This window comes from Choristoneura fumiferana, chromosome 29, assembly GCF_025370935.1.
Source record: "Choristoneura fumiferana chromosome 29, NRCan_CFum_1, whole genome shotgun sequence".
In the NCBI taxonomy this organism is placed as follows: domain Eukaryota; kingdom Metazoa; phylum Arthropoda; class Insecta; order Lepidoptera; family Tortricidae; genus Choristoneura; species Choristoneura fumiferana.
Window position 1 is genome coordinate 9203843 of NC_133500.1, and position 23891 is coordinate 9227733.

General features: G+C 39.2%; 2 protein-coding genes across 2 annotated transcripts; both read left to right on the top strand.

Moving 5' to 3' along the window:
• Nucleotides 1-48: 48 nt before the first annotated feature.
• Nucleotides 49-1017, top strand: LOC141444202 (U-megalopygitoxin(8)-Mo12-like). The gene has a single exon (XM_074109676.1). It carries the CDS (start codon nucleotides 120-122, stop codon nucleotides 1005-1007), a length of 888 nt encoding a protein of 295 aa, XP_073965777.1. The 5' UTR covers nucleotides 49-119; the 3' UTR covers nucleotides 1008-1017.
• Nucleotides 1018-11626: 10609 nt separating this feature from the next.
• LOC141444115 (uncharacterized) lies at nucleotides 11627-22294 on the top strand. The gene is made up of 7 exons (XM_074109547.1): nucleotides 11627-11658; nucleotides 14176-14213; nucleotides 15729-15784; nucleotides 17485-18522; nucleotides 19084-19228; nucleotides 19799-19933; nucleotides 20747-22294. Exons 2-7 carry the CDS (start codon nucleotides 14208-14210, stop codon nucleotides 20879-20881), a joined length of 1515 nt encoding a protein of 504 aa, XP_073965648.1. The 5' UTR covers nucleotides 11627-11658; nucleotides 14176-14207; the 3' UTR covers nucleotides 20882-22294.
• The last annotated feature ends 1597 nt before the right edge of the window (nucleotides 22295-23891 follow it).

Here is a 23891-nt window from a genome sequence, read left to right on the forward strand (position 1 = left end):
AAGATTATGAACATCGCCAAAATATCTTAATATTATCATTCATTTAAGATTTCAAAGAGTCCACTATTCATTTACTTAATATCATTTTACTTACTGGGACCATAATTTACTGTGGAATAATGGAAATTAAAACTGTGCTTTATGTCATAACCATTATAGTTATCAAAACAGTGTCCGCTAAAATATCAATAGATGTAAAGACTGACTCTAACGTGAAAAACGTATCTATTACATATACTGGTGCTGACGTGGACGTGATAAATGCTCAAGAAGTCATGCGATTTCGTTTAAATAGTCACATTTTCAAAGAAGCCATCAAAACTCACTTCGGAAGGAAACCAAGCAATTTTTATTTAAAATCGCCCACCCCTTGGGGTGATTTATACAAAAAATATAACTGGGAACAAGTTACAAGAGTGTTAACAGTGAAGTCCGCTAGAGTGCACGATATTGTATCGAAACCTGTCGTGGTATTAGCTCACGATTTCGAAAATCCATCGAACATAACCGTAAAAGTCAGCACAGGAATAAGCCAAACGGTTGAAAATACAGTGACAACCAGCTGGACGAGGAATCAAGAAGTTTCGATTTCCCAAGAAATTGAATACGATTTGAATATATTAGTCGCGAAATTATCCGGTACTACGGGACTGACGTACACCTCTAGTTACGGGAAGAGCGAAGAGAAGGCCGAATCGATAACTATCGGGACAACTAGTGGTGTGGAAACGGAACTGAAGCCAGGCCAGTCTGTGACAGCTGTGCTTTCAGCCAACCGCGGCTATTTCGAAATAGAGGTCGTATACGCGGCAAAATTGAGAGGAAATGTTGCTGTTAATTTTAAACATAGCCACAACGGTCACCATTTCTGGGGGCCTTCAATTGAAAATATATTGACTGGTGGTGGCTTACAGAACGAGATAACGGAAGTTCAGCACATTAAAGTTGGTTTTTACGCCGAAGCTTCTTTGAAGGTCTACGATAAGGCTACGGGGTTGCCATTGTAAAAAAAAACAATAATTATTGTGGTCCGCCGTTAAGAAGTCAATCCTGATACGTGTCGCTCCCATACTGAATACGTCAAAAAACAAAAACATGACGTATTTAGTACCAGGATGACAGGTGTCAGGATTGACTTCTTAGCGGCGGACTACTATAATAAGCGTTTATCTGCATAAGAACATGGTATTATTAAATAATATTATTTTTGCATATACTTACATCAGCGTTTAGTAGATAATCAAATCATTAAAATAATTAAAAAAAAAACCTTTTTTTTTGCTTTTACTGAGATTGAAAATGAAATGTCACACAAATCCAGCTATTTTTGCCCCTTCACAACTCCAGGGTACAGTACAACATAAAAAGCTGGCGCAGCGGCTGAAGTGGCCGAGGGCAGGAAATTATTAAAATACCAGGGTATCGGTTCAGCATACAATTTCATTGCTGCCGGATTTGAGACCTTAATTAAATAACTGCAAAAGCACCAGCAGGGCTACTACGAAACTCAAAACTCGAAGTTCGTATCGTACCGTCCCTCACGCTCTCGTATTAAATAGTTGTGTCAGAGGGACCGCACGACACGAGCTTCGAGGGCTGGCAGCTATCTCTCTCTCAACGAATCGCCATCGCCATTCAACGAGGGAATGCTGCCAGCCTCTTGGGCACCTGCCATAATTAATAATATAAATTCAAGACTGCCAGGCTGAAATGGGACTGGGCAGGCCACGTCAGCCGTGTGGAACCCAATAGGTGGGCTAAAATAGCCACAGACTGGATACCACAAAACGGACTTCGGCGGCGTGGCAGACCCAGACGTCGATGGCGGGACGATCTGGACGCCTTTCTTCGCAGCTGGTCAGAGATCGCCCAAGTACGGGTAGAGTGGAGGACATGGGGGGAGGCCTTTGCCCAGCAGTGGGACACCTCTACAGGCTTCTAAATAATAATAATATTAATATATAATTTAACTTAATATGTGTTTTCTCTTTAATATTATTATTATTATAAGTTTTTAATATTGTGTAAGTACCAAATTTCAAAACAATCTGACCATTGGAATTGGGTCAAAATGAACTTGTAAGATTTGACCCAACAAGCTGGGCAAGTTAAATAGGTACATATGTAAGTTTTTGTTAAAAATCTCATTTTTAATACAAGCTTTTTTGCTGACTGTACTTTTTGTTGACTGTAACTACTGGCTGGACCGGACTGGTCCAAATGAATTTTCAATCTGAAGCAAAACGCCCAGCTCGTAAAAAGATAATAATTACTATTTACCGAACTATGAAAACAAAGTAAATTAAATCGACGTTTCTGAGCGCGACAGTTAAGGCCATCAAGGATGACCATGTACTAAGCGTTACGTAAAGAGTTATCTATTACTACTATTAAATGGATTGGACTAATTTGGGCCAGGCTTTCATTGAGAGACAAGACGGCCTTTTATCTAATGAAGGCCGGTGGTACTGTGAGCTTGGATAAGTACTGGTTAAATATGGTTCAATTCAATTTTTAATAAGTTTTTGGTAAAAAACATTTTGTTGACTGTACTTGCATCGCCACCCAAAGTACATTTGCATACCTACCAAATTTCAAGTCGATGCCATTAACCTTTGAAGAGTTCCGTCCTGCGGAGACAGTCCTGGCCGGACTACCAGGATGTCACTACCAGATTATTGTATTGTCACACAATTTTAACACAAGCTTTGCTAAGCTTACTTTGGGACTAGGTCAATTGGTGTGAATTGTCCCGTGATATTTATATTTATTTATTTAAGTTACATCTTACACTGGAAGTTGGTCGAATTGAACTTGCAATATTTGAATACAGTAGACCTTAAATACGAACTTATTCACTAAAAACTAATTAATCACTAGGTCTGTAATATCCTTAACCGTCAGTTAAAACTAGTTCTAACCATGATTTGAAAGTTAACCACACTGTGTCACCAGCCCAATCTAGTGCATCTATTGTCCACAAATAGAATTGCACGTTCACGCACGACCATTCTTCGTCCAACAAACTTTAATACATACCCGACATACCAAACACGACCGTACCACAATACAATAAAAGCGAAACTACCCGCACTATTGAATTTAAAAAAATGTCGTCACAACTGTCAATACGCTTCAATCAGTCGAAAAGTAATCTTATTTACAAAAGCAGAAGATCTGTTTAAGGGATGTTTCTAAGTTTGTAATTGAACTTCTTTCTTTTGCTGTCGATTCAGGTGGTTTTAAATTTTACAGTCATTCAAATAGAGGTGTGTTGGGCGGTGTGAAAATGATTGTTTGTGCTCTGAAGGTACGCAGTTCGTCCTTGGCGCCACCTGTCGCGAAGTAGGCTAAGTACTTACCGGAAGTGACATTGAAGCCGATAGCCACAAACCTGACCTGACCAAGGGGGCACTCCGTAGACTCCGTACTATCAACACTATTTACGCATCCCACTATAAAAATGCGACAGTTAGTCTGAAGGTTTGTTTGTTACCTCTTCACGTCAAAACTGCTGAACTGATTTAAATGAAATTCGGTATAGGTGCCGTGGTGGCCTAGTGGTTTGACCTATCGCCTCTCAAGCAGAGGGCCGTGGGTTCGAACTCCGGCTCGCACCTCTGAGTTTTTCGAAATTCATGTGCGGAATTACATTTGAAATTTACCACTGGCTTTGCGGTGAAGGAAAACATCGTGAGGAAACCTGCACAAACCTGCGAAACGATTCAATGGTGCGTGCGAAGTTCCCAATCCGCACTGGGCCCGCGTGGGAACTATGGCCCAAGCCCTCTTGTTCTGAGAGGAGGCCTGTGCCCAGCAGTGGGACGTATATAGGCTGGGATGGTGGATGGATGGCGGTATAGGTATTATACATAGTTTGAGTTCCGTTATTAATCATAAGGGCTTTGATTTATTTAAAGGGTTTGTTTGCCTTTCTACATCTACACCTGCAACTGGATTTTTCCTAGTTGAGGCACAGTACAAGTAATAGTACAAGGTTGAGGTTGAGGTTGAGGGGTACCTCATGTAGTCATGTATGCTATTTGTCTCTAATTAAAAGTGTAGCCTAAAAGATAATAATGTCATAGTTAACTCAGATAATTATTGATTTTTAGTTACCGGATTGTTTTTAAAGTACCTAGTGACAATATTTAGCTCTGATTCTATCCGCATTTTGCTATGATGATATCCGCAGTATTTAACGCAGTATTCCGAAACTGAAGTGGCAGTGGGCGGGGCACATGCTCACAGGACTGATGGCCGATGGGGTCAGAAGGTTCTCGAATGGCGTCCGCGGACCGGGAGACGAGCTGTCGGTAGGCCTCCAACAAGATGGAGCGACGACCTGGTTAAGATTGTGGGATCGCGGTGGATGCGGAAAGCACAAGACCGGTCTGAGTGGAGAGCCTTGGGGGAGGCCTATGTCCAGCAGTGGACGTCTTTCGGCTGACATGATGATGATGATTTAGCTCTACATAGGTAATAGATACAAGCAGTGAGGAAACCTGCATAATCCTGAGAAGCAATTCAATGGTGCGTGTGAAGTTCCCAATCCGCAATGGGCCCGCGTGGGAACTATGGCCCAAGCCCTCTATTCTGAGAGGAGGCCTGTGCCCAGCAGTGGGACGTATATAGGCTGGGATGATGATGATGACATGAAATTCAAAAAACTCAGAGGTGCGAGCCGCGGTTTGAACCCACGACCCTCTGCTTGAGAGGCGATAGGTCAAACCACTAGGCCACCACGGCTTCCTATAGGATGTTTAGGATAGGATAGGATGTTTTTCATGAATCAATAGAAATACTTCATTTACTCATCCTCGCGCACCACATCTCTGGTGGAAAAAGCTGAGCGAAGCGAGGCGAGGTAAGAAACTTTTACTGGTTCATGAAAAACTAAAAACACATTCCTCGCACATCTCTGGTGGAAACGGAGCCTTAATTCCGAAAATATCTCCAGAATCGTTTTAATTTACAAGCTCTTATTTAACTTGCGCTAAACTGAAACAATTACTTTGCTCGCCCGCGACCTTATGATAGCTATGTTTATGCAATACCATGTTTGTTCATGCAGTTCCTCCACCTCCACACTGTGAGAACACACGCAAATCACACTATAGATAGACCAGATATCTAACATCTGGTAACATCTGATGACCGGCTGTGTTGCTCTAAAGATGAGCTCTGGTTGAGTTCGAAACAGGTCAGTGTAGTGAGGTGGAGGAACTGCATAAACACACATTTTTTCCATAAACGTAGGTGTTATAAGGTCGCGGGTGAGCAAATTCAATAAATTATTTAACATGCTCTGTTTGTTTTTGGGTTTTCATTTTGACCCACTTACAGTGGTCGGATTGACTTGAAATTTGGTATACATGCAAGTTTAGTCAATAATAAAACAATAAATTAAAAAAAAAAAACCCGACTGCCTTAAAAATACTAAAAAGAAGAAAACAAGTCTAGTGGTCTAGAACTTTGTTAAGTAGCTAACTTAAAGTTCAACAGTCGGGACCCATTAGGTAAGAATTTTTGAGCGTCACGATTTAAATGGGTCCCGACTGTTGAACTTTAAGTTAGCTACTTAACAAAGTTCTAGCTCACTAGACTTGTTTTCTCTTTTTAGTATTTTTAAGGCAGTCGGGATTTTGATTTTTTTAATTTATTGTTTTATTTCACACTTTTCTGTGAAAAAGGTATATTAAAACGACTATGACCCGTATATTTTTAGAATGGGCTGGATGGAATGGGATGGATTCGGTACTTAATACATAACCCTCCTTCTTCGCAGTCGATTGTGGCCCGTATATTTTTAGAATGGGCTAATTATTAGCTTTCATTTGATACCCCACTCGATAGGTTTGAATAAAAAACATTTTTTTTAAACTTACAATTTGGCGCTTAAAATCCGCCATTTTGATTTTTTGTGAATTTCATGTACCCAGTGTCACTCGCGTCATTAAGACGAATCCAATGACGTATCATTTATCAAAATCGGTTCAGCCGTTGAGTAGTTACGAGAGGACATAGGAATAGACATACATACATACATACGCATCAAACACATAACCCTCCTTCATCGCAGTCGGGTAAAAAGCACAGTCAGCAAAAAATCTTGTCTTAAAAATAAAAAAATAACAGAAACATATGATAAACCTACTTAAATCTGAAATCTAAATCGTATAAAATCAACACTTGCGGTTCTTATTGCTGTTCAAAGATTCCATGTCTGCAATTCGAAGCTGAGTATTGCAAAACTCAATGACATAGTAACTATGTAGTAAAGCCTAATTTAGTGCGCGCACGAAGTCCAATAAGGACAGCTAGATAACGATAACAATGGGTATTTTAGCATAAGTACTCAATCTACGAAGCATCTCAAAATGAATCTAGAACATATACCTAGGTGTGAACATATACTTCGTTTTTTTTAGCATTGGAAAGAAGATAAGCGATTTTGACGTGTCTTTTTATTGAAAAACATGGGATCCCTTTGTTTCCCATACACTTTTTGTTCCGAATTTCGATGGTAAGAAATTGATATCCATATAATTTATAAACATAAACATCACTAGTCATAATTTTTGTTCAGTATAATGCTTATTAGCTCTAATATTAATGGCAAATAATATTAAATTCTATAATCACAAAAGTCAGTCAGTCAAATTTTTAACTACAAAGTTCAAAGATTTAACGATAATTATTCAGAAATAGTTTAAGCCATATATTTCACCGTACTAATGGTTGTTACTCATATCGTTTTAATGCCTAAGTGTCTAGGTCTAAGAAACCAAATCCATAATATTGATAGGCATATAGATATTTACTCAGAAACATTTCCAGGCATACATTTGAAAGTGCTAATTAATTTAACTACGACTTTAGATAATATGACTAATAGAAATTATGTTGAAAACAATTTGACTTAAGACTGTTCCAGAAGCGACTCGGATAGGTTAGGTTTAGAAGGCTTCGATGTTAGTTATTTTTTTATAGCAGCCCGGATGATATTGCTTCACAAATGATTTTTGATCCTCGATGTTCCTATAAAAAAAGTTTAGAACTTTGATTATTATGCATACAACTACAGTTAGGTTTACATTCGGTACTTAAAATATTATTTATCTCATTTTTCTGATAAATAATTGAATTCATTCTTATAATTATTATGAGTGTTTTTATTGAATTTAACATTAAATGTTATGACTAACTTATCAGGTGCCTATCAATCATTATGACCTGCGAAAAAAGACCTTACAAAAATTATTATAAACTAGTTTATTTGCCTTTAATATTATGGAATGGTATAACTATATGGACATCGAATGTTTAAACTAACCAATTTTATGACTTACAATAATTTTGACCTGCGAAAATCGGAACTTCACTTTATACTGTTTAATGATAATATGACTTGCAAAAATTATGATGAATAACGTTATGGTATGGATCGTTACAATCGGAGTTTAAATTTTATGGGAAACAATAGAGACCCGAAAAACACTTATGAAAAATAAGTCATAGATAATATGCAACAATTAGCACGGGCATATGATCACTTACATTATTTTGGTATCATAAGTAATTAATAGTTACTGTTTTCAATAAAAAGACTCCTCAAGATGATGAACCATTGATTGGGTTAGTGCAATTGAAGAATATCCTTGTAAGAGAGCTTTTGAGATTTTTATAAGCTAAGTAATCACGGTAAGTTAGTTCACGTTATTTTTTTTTATATGAAAGGGTCAAAACGAGCGGGCGAGTCCCTGACGGAAGGCAATCACCGGCGCCCAAGGACCTCCATACTAATAATATAAATGCGAAAGTGTGTTTGTATGTTAGTCCGTCTTTCACGTCGAAACCGAGCGACGGATCGACGTGATTTTTGGCATAGAGATAGTTTAGTGCCAGAGAGTCACATGCATAGGCTGCTTTTTGTTCCAGAAAAATGCACAGTTCCCGAGGGAGCTGCGCACGACAACCGAATTCCACGCGGGCGAAGCCGCGGGCAAAAGCTAGTCCATAACATAAGTTGAGAGGAGTCAGCACGGAATAGCAGTGACGTGCCGTAAGCGTCATGATTCTATTGCAAGATTAAGCTCTTCACACCGCTGCTTAGAACACGCAATCTGTGCGGAATCGCAGTGCCATGCGGTAAAGTCATGACGTTTACGGCACGTCACTGCGATTCCGTACAGTTTGCGTATTTTGTGCAGCAGTGTGGAGGGCATGCGATTCCGTACCGTCACCGTTTTTTAAGCACCGGTATGGTCGCTCCTTTACGGATGCGTTGCCGGCCCAGCCCTTTGAGAAAGAAGTAGTCATCATCATCGCAGCCTATATACGTCCCACTGCTGGGCACAGGCCTCCTCTCAGATGAGAGAGCTTGGGCAGTAGTTCCCACGCGGGCCCAGTGCGGATTGGCCCAGGGCGGAAAGAAGTAGTACAGCCAGCAAAAAGTTTATATTACTTTTTAGTTTTTTAACTGAAAACTCATTGTTTAATTAAAACAATAAGAGTTGAACAGATTTGGTCCACTCGTGCTGGTACTCGTGCTGCGTCATCGGTGTGTGTGAACGTACCTTTACAGAGCGATGTTGTTAGTGTTGTGTGCTACCCTACATTTGACACTTGTAATGATGATGAAAACGCGGGTAGTTGTGTGCCGGTGTCAGTTTCGTCGGGTAGTCGCGCGAGCAGAGCGGCGGCGTGTTGCAGCAGCCGCTGAGTCGCGTTGCTCCGAAGACGAAGGGCTACGGATTAGCCCGAAACATGTCGAGCTAAACTCGATTTAAGACGTGAGTTATCCGGGTCATTATATTTAATATGAGTGAGTCTCACGGTAGTTTCATGTTCAGCCTGTAATATGTCCCACTCCTGGGCAAAGGCCTCCCCTTTCTTTCGCCACTCGTCCCTATCATGAGCATGCACCTGACAATCGAGCTGAAAAGCGCTCAGGTCGTCCCGCCATCTCCTCTTGGGTCTGCCTCTGCTCCTTTGGCCATTCTTCGGAACCCATTCGGTAACGCTTCGTGACCATCGGTCTGGATGCATGCGGCAGACACGTCCAGCCCAGTCCCACTTGAGCTTAGCGGTCTTGACACCCACATCGGTTACACGGGCTTTGGAGCGCAGTGCCGTGTTTCTGATTCGATCAGTTCTTCGAACACCCAGAATACTGCACTCCATTTCTCGTCATGTTCATTATATTTTAAAATTACCACGACTTCTACGGTGAAGAAAAACGTTGGGAGGAGACCTATACGAACTTGCGAAGCAAATCAATCTGTGTGAGTTAGCAATACGCACTCCATTTGAAAATTACGGCCCAAGCCTACTAATTCTGAGAGGAGGCCTATGCCCAGCCCCTGCTGCTGCTGAGTCGTATATGTTATAGACTGAGATGATGGATGGTGAAGTCAGAAAACCGTGTATTTGAAAACGCGTTCGCTGCATGACGCAAACATACCTACCGCAATCGTTTTCAATAGTTTGTTTTCCCTAGGTATGGTTTATGGGTTGTGGCCCACATAGTGTACGGTCTTCATGTTTTTGACCCACCACATTTCGGAATGGTCAAGATGATCAAAAATATCGAAATATGAACTAATGAAGCCTTGAGAATAGAGTCCATGTACCAATGTTGTTGACTACCTAAAAAAAATCAAAATGTACTCGTAAGTAATCTGTTTATTTCAATAATAACAAAAAAATCTTCCGCTTAGACTCTGATCTTAATTAATTTTATATAAACATAGTGATGGGTGGTGATGGTAAATTCTCGAGAATATCCTTTTAGGAAAGAATTTATGAGAATTTAAAAAACCAGCGGTTATTATACTATTCCATTGTTGTGTACAGCTAGTAGATTTAGGTAAACGATTACGGCATCTTTTACCTGCCTACCTTTTACCTACTTAGGAACTTAAATTCTTAGTAAATTCTCCGGAGCGAGAACATTCGCGTTCATTGAAGAAGTTTATGTAAATAAATATATTTTTTCAATAAATTAATTTAATAAATGCGGTGGATGTCTAACGTTGGAAGTAAATAAAAAAAAGCTGACAAATTCAAATTCAAATCTATTTATTCACTTGAGAAGCGGTTACATCAGTTGTTTATACAGTAATAGAAGAATTCGTACAGCGCTCTCGCCGGCATCACCAGCATGCAAATGTTTGTCCAGTTTCGTCAGCATTTTTTTATTTTTTTCTAAAACATGAAAATATTATTTATGTAATATAAGTAATTATCTTTAATAAATGTACTAATATGTAATATGTATGTGTATGTAATGTGACGCAATAATGATGTGATGTAATGTGACGTGATGTGGTGTAATGTGACGTCGTGAGAGTAGCGGGAAACCGGTGGATGCAAGTGGCGAGTTGTCGTTCATTGTGGCGTTCTAAGGGGGAGGCCTTTGTCCAGCAGTGGACGTCTTCGGGCTGATGATGATGATGATGATGATAATGTGACGCACTCTAAAATCGGTTGGCTAGAAAAAATAATAATGAAGAAAAATCAGGTTTCTTTTTTTTCGCAAAATACTTCGCACGACCTTTAATCAATGCATACAAATCAGCTAAATTCGGACTTTAAAATTTAATTTGTGTCAATTTTAATTGTTTCGTTTCTTATGTGAAATTCTCCGACATCCGAGAATATTCTCGATACGACCCACCACTAGAAACCACGCCTCTACGTGCACAATATAATAACGCATTCACTCAGGTTGCTGATGGGGTAGGTTAGTCTCACTTCGTCTAAAAAGCAACTGGTCTATGTAGCATGTGGTCTAAAAATCTGCTGGTCTAAGTAGCCAGTGGTCTATAAGGCAACTGGTCTAAAAAGCAACTGGTCTAAGTAGCAAGTGGTCTATAAGAAAGCTGGTCCAATTAGCAAGTGGTCTATAAAGAAGCTAGTCTAAGTAGCAAGTGGTCTATAAGGAAACTGGTCTAATTATCAAGTGGTCTATAAAGCAGCTGGTCTAAGTAGCAAGTAGTCTATAAAGCAGCTGGTCTAAGTAGCAAGTAGTCTAAAACTTAAATGGCCTAAGACACCATAGCCATAGGTCTTGCCTAGGGTGTTTGCTATCATTATTAATTTTGTAGCAATGACCCTGTGCTTTTAATTTTTAATTGAAACGATCTTGGAATTTTTCAAAATGGCAGCCAAGGGGGTTAAAAGCTTAACAATAGACGCGAGGTCTCCAGCTGACAGATCCGCTAGTTTATATGTATCAAATAAACTAAATCGATTCAGCTTTATATATTTGATGGTCCGTATCATTGCTGTGTCGCCATGAAGGTCCTAACTATACTCTTCTTCACTACAACCGCAACATACGTCGAAAAAACTAAATCACAACCTAAATACCAAAGCCACAAAAACCAAATTCAAACAAATTCAAGTTTCAAAAACGCATCTGAACGTTACCTTTTTGCCATTGTTAGAACTTGATTTGCTTTTGCACGCGCGATGAGAGAATCTTAACCCGATGTCTTAAAGTTGATAATGGAATGATTTTGTGTTTCAAAAATGCATTGTGTGTGCTGGTTTTGGGTATTGTATGGCTAGCAGTATAAATAGGCGATGTGTGTTGGGATTGACACATTCGATAGTTGTGTTCCAAGTGTTGTATACAAACGAAAGCAATAGGTAGGTAAAGAAAAGTGGTACATGTTAAGTGAGATTGTTTAGTTTGTAACATCGAAGAATTATTGTGTATAAAAGTGTATAATGTTCCATAAAAATTGTTTCTCGTGTTCATGTTCAAATATTCTAAGAAAAATATTATTTTTCATGTTAATATGTGTATCAAGAAGTTAGTGAAAATCTAGAAAATAGTCGTGGTACAGTCAAGGGCAAAGATATCGACACGGCCGAAGTTAGAAAAATATGCATACACGTCCTTAATGTTGAGTGCATAAAGTCGTGTATATTTTTGTAGCTTTGGCCGTGTTGATATCTTTGCATTTGACTGTACTCTAGTGGTTTGACCTATGGCCTCTCAAGCAGAGGATCGTGGGGGGAGGGGGTATAAGAGTTTGGGTTATTAAGTTTTTTTTTTTTTTTTTGTGTGAAATTACATTTGCTTACCATGAGCTTTACGGTAAAAGAAAACTTGGTAAGGAAACCTGCATACCTGCCCAGAAATTTATTAGTGTGTGTAGTTGCGCCAATCCGCATTGCCGCGTGAGAACTACAAGGCGAGTAGGCGGAGGTGGCGATGAAAAATTACTAAATTACCAATACATACTAAAGTTGGAGCATTTCAAAAACCAGTGTATCGAAAGCGTCAAATACAATCCAATTTAAAAAATATTGTAGGTATTATTGTAAAAATTAAAAAATAAATAAAATAAAAGAATATTTATTCACAAAGCCAATAAGTTAGTTATTATGTTTCTATCATGGGTTTCAATTGAAAAAAAAAAAAGTTTGCGTTGAAAGATCCAAGCTTTTTTGTTGGCTGTACTTCTTGACTGTACTATGTCATCCAACTTACATAATAATAATAATTGTATGTATACTAAATTCAAATAAATCGTAAGAAGTGGGTGAAAAAGGAACTTGCAAGATTTGACTCAAACAAAAAAAAAACAATAACAAACAGGGCAATTTAAATAAAAACTTGTAAAAAGAAGTCATACATAGCGGTGGTAGAGTCATTTTATGATGACACTTGCTAGACTGTGAGGATGTACACTTGTCTTATGATAATATAAAGAAAGAAAGACAATATTTATTCACAACACAAGACACAAAAATAGTATTGAGTACAAATAGACAACACGAAGGAAAGTATGTGTCATTGACAGAGACCGGAATTTTCGCGGCCATTTTGATCTATCATAGCTTAGTGACTTCTCAATTATCGACTCTACCTAAATGATATCGATGATGAGAATATCGTAAAGTAATAATCGTAATATCTTTTATAAAGATACTAATGGAACACTTATTAGCAACAACCGACTTTGAATATTAAATTGAATTAATACGAAGCCGTGGCGGCCTAGTGGTTTGACCTATCGCCTCTCAAGCAGAGGGTGTGGGTTCAAACCCCGGCTTGCACCTCTGAGTTTTTCGAAATTCATGTGCGCAATTACATTTGAAATTTACCACGAGCTTTGCGGTGAAGGAAAACATCGTGAGGAAACCTGCGCAAACCCGCGAAGCAATTCAATGGTGCGTGTGAAGTTCCCAATCCGCACTGGGCCCGCGTGGGAACTATGGCCCAAGCCCTCTCGTTCTGAGAGGAGGCCTGTGCCCAGCAGTGGGACGTATATAGGCTGGGATGATGATGATGACATTTTCGACTGATCAAAAGTTTATTGGAAGTGATCGTCCTTTAACGTTAAGATCGTCTGACTCTATTGTTGATATTTTTTAGCATTTTGTGTATCGATATATCGATATTGAATAATTGAAGTCGATAAGACTATGACAGATTAAAAATGACGCGAAAATTCCGGATTCTGATCATTGCGGTTGTGAATGGGACACTGGCTCAGCATAATGCTGAAGCGTTAATAAGCACCCCAGCGCTGATTTTCAGTCAGCACTAATAATATCATATCTATAGAATGATGTCATAAAAATTATGTTTTTTTACGTAAGTATAGGCCTGTCGTAGAGCCCATCGTTAAATGGCTCTACCATATATTTATACTCTTTTTTAGACCCCTAAATTCTCAATGTGCTCTAAAATACACGCGATTTAAGTCTACATTGTTATTTTTTTTAGGATTCCTTAGTCTTCCAAGAAACCCATATTAAATTCTAGATTTTTATGACTACAAAGCAACGATGAGATTTAAATAATGCAATTCTTTCATTTTTCCAAGTTATGCGTTCAAAGTATGTGATAAACATACTAATATTATAAATGCGAAAGCATGTGTGTTTGTGTGTTTGTATGGTTGTGTTTTTGTATGTTTGTCCGTCTTTCACGTCGAAATGGAGCGACGGATCGACGTGATTTTGGTATAGAGATAATTTATGGGCCCGAGAGTGACATAGGCTACTTTTTATCCGGGAAAAATGCACAGTTGCCGAGAGAACAGCGCACGATAACCGAATTCCACGAGGAAGAAACCCCGGGCAAAAGCTAGTATATTTATAAGATGAATTATTGCATATATCAAATTAATTGAAAATTGTTTGTTTCAGATATAAATCAAATTGATCTCAGACCAGCCAACATGAAGGTAAAAATTTAAATAATTATTAATACTTTCCAACTGATAGGAAATAATATTAAGATAGAGTTACAGTTAACCAACAAAAGTTAATTCAAATTCAAATGATTTATTCAGTAAATAGGCCGCAATGGGCACTTTTACACGTCATTTTTTTTTAAACTACCAGCGCTTTCGGAAAGACCATCATTGCCAAGAAGAATGCGCCGCAAGAAACTGTTTATTTTATTTTATTTATTTATTCTCAAAAAAAGGTACATAATTTTATTTACATAACTAATTTCGCCAAACTATGACGTTTATTGGCGAATATTGCGCTCACTTAGAACAATTGTACCCTACTTAATTAAAACTTATCTACTTAATGTTTTGCGAATCAAATTTTTCTAGCAAAAACTTTTTTAGTTTATTCTTAAAAACTTTAAGACTATTTCAATCATTTTCCAGAGGAATATTATTAAATAATCGTGGAGTGATGTATATTCTCGTTCTCTTACCGTAATAATTATTAGCTTTAGGTTCAACATCTCGTTCTGAGAGGAGGCCTGTGCCCAACAGTGGGACGTATATGGGCTGGGATGATGATGATGATGAGGTTCAACATACCTATGACGTGACGTGGCTCTCAGGTTACATGTATACGTCCTGAGGATTTTATGCTCCGTTGCTTGATACTGATCGATTGCTAATAAATATTTTACTTTCTCATGCACCAATACCAACCAATGCCAATGTTAATGTTAGCGATTACAGTTAGGGGCTGTTTCACCATCCATTGATTAGTGTTAACTGGCGGTTAAATGTGATGCCGATGATCTTTGTCTATTCAAACAAAAAAAATGGAGACGGCATCACATTTAACCGTCAGTTAGCACTAATCAATAGATGGTGAAACAGCCCCTTAACGTCAAATAGTTTAATTTGTATTATCAGCCTATTTCATTGAAATCATTTCAAAGTTTTCGTACTACAGTTGCTAATTAATTGTGTATGTTAAGTTGATTGTGAAGATCTGCTATTTATTACAAAATATTTCATGATTTTACATGATTACATACCGATCCCGTAGTTAATAAGGTAAACGTACGAGTGCTCGTCACTGTCCCAATAGTTGGCATCTTTAATCTTATGCCATTAGCAACAGAGATGACGGCAAGGTGTCGTCTACTGGGCATTAAAGTGTCGAGCATTCGAACGTTTACCTTATCACAAAGTACCTATAAGGTAAGCCTACGAGTGCTCGTCACTGTCCCAATAGTTGGCATCTTTAATCTTATGCCATTAGCAATAGAGATGAAAGCAGGGTGTCGTCTATTGGGCACTCGGACGTTTTTACCTTATTGCAAAAAGCTATATGCTATTCACAAGATTCACCGCTCTAGCTAGACAGCAAATTTCATTTAAATCCTTCCGTTTTATTGTGATATTTTTATAAACTTTTATGAAAAATGTAGTTAAGTCCGAAAAGAACAGGAGTGAAGATTGCGAAAGCTATTACTTTACTATTTAAATATTTTGTTTCAGGCATTCATACCTTTGGTTTGTTTATTGTCGCTAGCCGTAGCCGAACCACCTGTCGGGTAAGTAGAGCCAATACGACCATCAAATTGAAATCGTTTATTCTGTAAATATGCAGCAATGGGTACTTTTACGTCATTTTTTTAAACTACCAGCTATTCGGGAAAGATCATTATTGCCAAGAAGAACGTGCCGCAAGAAACTTGTCAGAAAGTATTTTTTTTTCAAAATAAATAATTAAACTTGTCTACAAATAAAATAACTTAAAACTACAGTATAAAATTAAAAAAAAAATTACATGAAAAAAAATTAGACAGAGATGTAAAGGGTAAAACTTTAAACTCATAAGTAATCTACGATCAGTGGAAGTGTAATGTTATCATAACTGGGTTTTTCACTATTTATTTAGTTTGTCAGTTAGTTTTCAGAAAATATGAAAAATGTATTTTTTCTTTTCTCAATTAAGAAGCAAAAATTTTAAAGTTTAAGCGCGTCGCTCTCCTTCGCGCGGAGTTTGTGATACTACGTCAAAGTGAAAAATGTAGGCGCATCACACGAAACTTTATCGGGCTATATTTTCATTGTTTTTTTGTCTAATTGCCAAGAGAATAATTTAACTGTATATAGATTGGCCAAAAAATAAGCCCGCCAGTGTATTGTTTTATACTAAAGCTGAGGAACTTCATGGTACAGGACGACATTAAAAGCACCTGCGTTAAAGTTACCCGCAAAACATCGCGAATGAATATGTTATTTTACGATATAATATAATTTATTTACACATATTCTATAAACTATACATAGAAAGATACATTAGAAAGACACAAATAACAAATGAAAAAAATGGAAGACTAATAAATTGATTAACTAAGAAAAAATTGTCAAGTCAGTCTGTCAGTCGGAGTGTGGTAGGGCAGCACCATCATCAAAGCCAAACAGCTTCGCTGCTGGCTTCCATTTGTGACGGGTGCCTCATTATGGTCTTGCGTATAGACACCAACATTATGGTGACAATATAAAATGACGATTACTTACAAAAAGGTACGAAAGATCGACAAAATCCAAATATTAAGCTATTTATTTTTCGCATGTTACCAGCACCATGTCTGACACAACAAAGCGTCCATAAATATCTGTTTTAGGGGCTGTTTCACCATACATTGATCAGTCTTAACTGAAGGTTAAATGTGATGCCGTCTCTATTTGTTTTGTTCGAATAGACGAAGACGCATCACATGTAACCGTCACTTAACACCAATCAATGGATGGTGAAACAGCCCCTTAATCTACTCTTTATTTTAATTTTTAAACTTACTTCTTGTCTGTCCCTGACTGAATGCTTCACTCAAAGGTTGACTCCGTTAAAGCCATAAGTTCGCCTTTATACATATATCTCAATGTTTGTCAATTTCGTTTGTTTACTTATTTCGTACAATAAACACTTTACATACATATCTGAGACGATTCTATTATAAGGTTGGTAGCCTACCAATGCTAATAATTGCTAATAATGGTAGGATGTGTCAGATATTTTTACTCGCTCCGCTGTGGCAGATATTAATGCTGATACATCACATGTACAGCCACCAGCACCAATATCTGACACAACAAGCGTGCATAAATATCTGATACGACTCTATTTCTAGGGCCGGAAGCACATGTCAGATATTTTTGCACGCTTGCCTGTGGCAGATATATTAATAAGCTAAGCTGGTGACTGTACATACATCATCAAATATTTACAATTTGCTTTTCCTTCCAGCGATGGCTACGCAGCAGCGCGGTCAGGCCACGACCATCACGATCATGGCCACGACCACCAAGATCACCACGGCTCAGATTTCGGCCGCTCCCTGTCCACCGAATACGGCCCACCTTCGCGCTTCAGCGGCCGTTCTCTGTCCCAAGAATACGGAGCCCCCAACGCTCGAGGACTCTCCCAAGAATACGGAGCCCCCAGCGCTCGAGGACTCTCCCAAGAATACGGAGTACCAAACGCTAGAGCTTTATCACAAGAATATGGAGCCCCTTCAGCTCGAGGCTTATCCACAGAGTATGGGGCACCAGGTTTTAGAAACAGTCCCTCAGAAGAATACGGGCCACCCAGCGCGCGTGGTTTATCCCAGACCTATGGCGCCCCAAGCGCTAGATCTCAAGATTTCTCTCACGGTCTTTCCCAAGAATACGGAGCGCCTGGTCTAAGAAGCGGTCTTTCGCAAGAATATGGTGTACCTAGTCAAAGAAGCAGCCCCTCGGATTCTTACGGTGCCCCTCTGGAAAGGTCTTCGCCATCCGCTCAGTACGGTCTTCCTGATTTCCGTTCAGCTCCTTCTGAAGAGTACGGAGCGCCTGCTGCTAGAAGCTTTGGAACTGATTACGCGTCAGCTCGCTCTCCTTCACAGAAATACGGCGCTCCTAGTTCTCGTAGTTCTTTCCGTTCGAACTCGCTTTCTCAAGAATACGGCGCTCCTTCTGCCAGGTCTAATCAAGGGTACTCTGGTAGAAACTCTATCAAATCTTTTGGTAAAAACCACGCCCGAAGCTCTTCATCTTCGTCTTACCCGGCATCTCGTTCTCTGTCTACTCAATACGGCGCCCCTAGCACTAGGAGTTCGATTTCTGGTTCTGACTCCTACTCCCAAGGTTTTAAGGGTGCTTCGTCGTACTCTCCCAGCCAGCGCCTGTCTGAAACCTATGGAGCTCCTGCTGAGCGAAGCCTGTCCCAGGAGTATGGAGCGCCGACCAGCCGCGCCGCCGGCCTGAAGACTGGAGCCTTCGCATCATCCTTTGCTTCTTCCAGGTAAATTCTTTAGCTTTCAGTTATCTGCTCTTGATAAGTACCTAGCAAGTTTAATAACATTGCATTAAGAGTCCACCTGTAAGATACACCTTTGGCCTCCTCTGCACTTTTCTTCGGGTGAGAATGGTGAGATAGGAGTTAATCACGGGTCAGTTTTTATGTTAAAAAAAATGTATATCAAAATAAGACTAATTAAAAGTATTTAACAATAACATGAAGCAACTTTGATGTTCCCGCGGATCTCAGCGCTCTATAATCTCTGCTACTTCATTGGAAAAGTGGCTGGAAATTCTCTGTAAAATCGAAAAATCTCTGAAAAATCTAAAAAAAGGGTTTCCCTAACCAACACTCTTTGTCTGTATGTATACATCTCCACAGCAAAATAAGAAATTTATTTTATTTAAAAGTAACAAATACATTAGCAATTAAACATCATAATAAGTAGGTATGTACTGTAATGAATATGAGTTTTTCCCGAACCAAATAATAATATGTCAAGTCTTAAGAACGTTTTCCATTAACTTTTGATCCATATTCACTCGTGAACTTTCATATTTCCAGGTCATCGCCTTCCTCCAAATACGGCGCTCCTTCAGTCCGGGACTCCATGCCCTCAGACCAATACGGTGTCCCTGAGCAATACGACGCCCTCTCCAACCAAGGATACGGATACGCCAAGGAAGCTTTGGATGAGCTCCTTAACCAGGTAATTCAACTTCTTTTTTATTAACCCCCGACGCAAAAAGAGGGGTGTTATAAGTTTGACCTCTATGTGTCTGACTGTGGCACCTTAGCTCTTAAACGGGTGCACCGATTTGAATGCGGTTCTTTTTATTTGAAATCAGGTATTTCCCGCAAAGAACTAGTAGTTCGACGTCATCATCTCGGCCTAAGTAACTGCTTCTCACTGCAGGCCGCTGTCATTTTTTCAGAATGACAGGGCTTGGGCCATACTTCCCACGCGGGCCTAGTGTAGATTGGGAACCTCACACACATCCACTAGCTTCCCGGTTCCACATTCCCGGAGCAAAATAACTTAGGGATCTTTTAAATGAGCCTATTAGTCTCTCAAAGGACCGGCAACGCACCTGTGATACCCCACATTTTGTTCTATCCCTCTCCATGTTCTATTGCCTATGCGCTTGAGATCTTCTTTTACAGTCTTTCCACCGCTTCTTGGGTCTCCCCCTGGCCTCTAGTGTTGCAAGGTCCACGCGGAAATACACGTCAATGTTCACTCCAACATGAAAATACAACTAATCCGATATTATTTCAGGAACCAGCTAACTACGACTTCTCGTACAAAGTCAATGACTTTGAATCCGGCAGCGACTTTGGACACACAGAAACACGGCAGGAGAACCGGGCAGAAGGCAGCTACTTCGTTGTCCTGCCTGATGGCACTAAACAAGTAAGACATGTTCACAGTATATGCCTACCAAAACCAAAACCATCCCAGCTTATATAAGTCCCACTGCTGGCTTGGGCCATAGTTCCCACGCGGGCCCAGTCCGGATTGGCATATGCCTAAATAAATCTAATACTGGGCATGGGAAAATTCCAAAAAACTAAGAAGCTTAAACCCATGTCATGTCATGAATCCTCTACTTGAGAGACCATAGGTCCATTATTTAGACCTCCCCTTAGGCGGGACTTTTAGCATTATAATTTTCATCCCAGGCTATACATGTCCCACTGCTGGGCACACGCCTCCTCTCAGAATGTGAGGGCTTGGGACGCAGCTCCCAAGCGGGCCTAATGCTGATTGGGAATTCCATACACCATTGAATTATAGTTCGCAGGTGTTTGCAGGTTTCCTCATGCATGTATGCCTTCACCGTAAAGTTCATACACGATTCTCTGCGTGAAACAAACAACAAGGCCACCACCACGATTTTACACCACTTGGATTTAACAGGCCTTTTATAATATTTCTAAAAAATACCTCGACGTTTAAAGATGTTAAAAATATTGTTGGCTTATTAAAAACCGGAACAGAGTAAAGATTTTGCATGGCAATTCGTAGGTCTTTGATAATTCAAACGTCGACCAAGGAATCATAGTCGTCAAATGAAATATTTTAAAAAAGTTTTACAAGTTCAGTCAAACTAGTCCAACTATTTAGTGAAATATTCGAATTAATTTGATGACCCTGTATGACCCATTGGGTCTACAAAATGAACTTTTAATTAGTCTCGCTTAACCAACACCTTCCTCCTTCCAGGTGGTAGAATACGAAGCTGACGAGCGCGGCTTCAAGCCCAGGATCTCCGTGGAGCCCGCTGACCCCTCAGCCAGGGCTGGTGGCTACGATGACAACGCAGCCGACCTTAGCCGGTCAGGGGATGGACCTTACTAAACGACCTAGACACTTATGATCCAGAAGCACATCGGCATATCTAGGGGTAAAACTGGGATGAGACGAAGGTCCACTTCCAGGGGGCATGACCACCCTAAGGTTTTCTCTGCTCCCCCCCTAAATACGCCAATGCAGAAGCTTTATTGTAAAACGCGTGCGCCACGACATTCGCATAACCACTTTCCACCATCTTTTTTGTTTGATAGAAAGATGGTCGACCCTTTGGTCGGATGACATCTGGCTGTCGTTTTGGTAAACTGCAGACAGGACCGGGCAAATCAAGCGGCCTCCACTCAGCAGTGGGTGGATGTGGGCTGTTGATTGATTTGAATTGAGAAAGATGGTGGATGCGATTGATACATACATACATACATAAAATCACGCCTCTGTCCCAACGGGATTGCGTTAAACGATATAAATAGTTCTGGAGATTGAAGATCGAAAAACCCTATTGGTAGTAAAGTTATTTGGGATTTGGAAAGTATTAAAGAATGTTCCAGTGTTTGAATGATAATGCCTAATAGATTACACCCTGCTGACAGCTATTGTTAACATAAAGTTAAAAATAGTCGGACGTCTACCTTAAATGGTCGACGCGGGTCCTATCCATTGTCTCTAGTTGTGGCAAAGCTGCTAGATGAGTTTTTTCTCACTCACGTCTCGAAGACGTTTGCGTTAGAGTATTAAATACTCTGCTCTGCTAGCCGCCACATATTTGCTCATAATCATGGTCATTGAGACTTTTTTTTGCAAACGGACTGTTGCTGTTGCCTCTGATGACTTTTACAGCTTACCAGAGAGAGGACGAGCTGCCAGACAGGCCGCAGAAGCGGAAATTTAGCTTAGCATACCAAAGGGAACTTCTAATTTTTTTATGCGAGGTGCTTATATAGGAGATGGGCGCGTGCATTTGGGAAAATCCATTATGGATGACTGGGAAAGGAGGGCCCAGAGAGTGCCGGACTCTCACCGGCTAAAACTCTCTGGAATTTACTACGGGGAGGAGATAGTTGGTGGGGTTTGAACACTTCTATTGAGCCGAACTCGGACTATGGACGCGAATTTTAATGAAACCGTGTTCGAGGTGTATTGTTTTGACAACAACTAAAGGCATTATTGCTTCGGAACAATTGTTGCAATACATTACTGAAATGACGAGGTAAACCTCGAAACCCCGATAGTTGAAAAAAAAGGTTTTTCGATCTTATCTTTGCTTTCTGGATTATGTGACCAAAGACAACGGATTATTCTGCTTCAATGGTGAGAACGGACGAAACGGTAGCGAAATACTCAACTATTTATTATTTTGTAGCAAATTTTAAAAAATGTATAAAAAAATGTACCTCATAGCTTTTAAGTTACGCTTGTGATGTAGTGATAATTAGTGCAAATAAATGTTTATTACCTACGTTAGTTTTGTCTTTTTAATACTTTAATTTGTAACACCCTAAAACAACTATATTCACGTATCATTGGTTCTACAATCGTCACTACTTTGAAAAAATCTCGTATCTAAAATCAATATGTCAACAAAATTGAACCTTGATGTAATGTCTATAAAGTTCACTCAGAAAAATTATCTATTTTGAGCTAGTTACGAGTTTTTGTTTAAAGTAGTGACGATATTTAATTTTTCAAGTACTTACAGCCAACGGCCATTAGGAAGTTAAACCTGACACGTTGCATAACCACGAAGAAAATTCTTAATATTGACAAAAAAACAGGAGCTTAACTTGTTGCATTGTGTCTTTAGGGCGGCAAATAAGGAATAAGGTACGCTTAGCACATTCGCTTGCACAATGAAATCTAGATGATACATCTCGCTGCAATTTCACTTCAATATTCAATTTTTTATTTAAATGATTCGACACATACTTAACCCGCTTTCGATCTAACACTCAGGAAACTAGTAAATACATATACAGGTTGGCCCATTTAGATCAGTCAGTATGGGAAAGTCTGAAACTATAAGAAATACAATAAAATAAATAAATAAATAAATATCACGGGACAATTCACACCAATTGACCTAGTCCCAAAGTAAGCTTAGCAAAGCTTGTGTTATGGGTACTAAGCAACGGATAAATATAATTATATAGATATAGATACATACTTAAATACATATTAAACACCCAAGACCCGAGAACAAACATTCGTATTTTTCATACAAATATCTGCCCCGACACGGGAATCGAACCCGGGACCTCAAGCTTCGTAGTCAGGTTCTCTAACCACTAGGCCATCTGGTCTGGTCTGGTATGTACAATACCAATTGACATTGTTTTGTTTACATTTAGTTAAATACCTATCCAAACGAAGTGTAGCTACACATGTACAGTCATCGCATTAAGCTAAGATCTGTTCTTAGGAACCATGTCGTTGATTTTAGTGACAAGAAAAACTGCATTCATACATTAAAAAAAACACTTTACTCCGTTCGGGAATCGAACCCGGTCGTTTTGAGAAATAAAACGTCTTTTTTTGGATATCGGTAGTGTAGTTCATAAGCAATAAATGTTACTATGAAGTACGGTATCTAGAATGAATAAAATGAATTGTATTTCATATTCTTTATTAGGTAATGTAAGTTTTAGTTTTCAAAATGTCCGGGTTCAATTCTCGAGCTGAGTACAGGTTTTTTTTTTTAATTTAAAAATGCACGTGTTCTTGTTATTAAAATCTATAACACGATTCCTAAGAACAGACCTTCGCATGTCTTATAGTTTCAGACTTTTCCATACTGACCGATCTAAGTGGGCCATCCTGTATATTAATAATTTTATATCATTTGATTAATTGAAACTAGATTTGAGTTTCTTTTCTGGACGAATACATGACAGACAGACATGGCGATACTATAAGGGTTCCGTTTTTGCCATTTTGGCTACGGAACCCTAAAAAAGGAGCATTTATTCATGTGAAAAGAAAGCAATTAAAGGAACTACTGCGAGTAATCCGTATCTTACTGTCCCGCTGACGCTAATATTATCTACGAGTGAGAGAGATCTAT

Excerpts from the sequence above, each read along its gene's own strand:
- LOC141444202 (XM_074109676.1), top strand. The coding sequence starts at position 120 with ATGGAAATTAAAACTGTGCTTTATGTCATAACCATTATAGTTATCAAA.
- LOC141444115 (XM_074109547.1), top strand. Across the intron at positions 15,785-17,484 it reads GTAGCCGAACCACCTGTCGG|CGATGGCTACGCAGCAGCGC; the intron begins GTAAGTAGAGCC and ends TTTTCCTTCCAG. Across the intron at positions 19,229-19,798 it reads TGGATGAGCTCCTTAACCAG|GAACCAGCTAACTACGACTT; the intron begins GTAATTCAACTT and ends ATATTATTTCAG.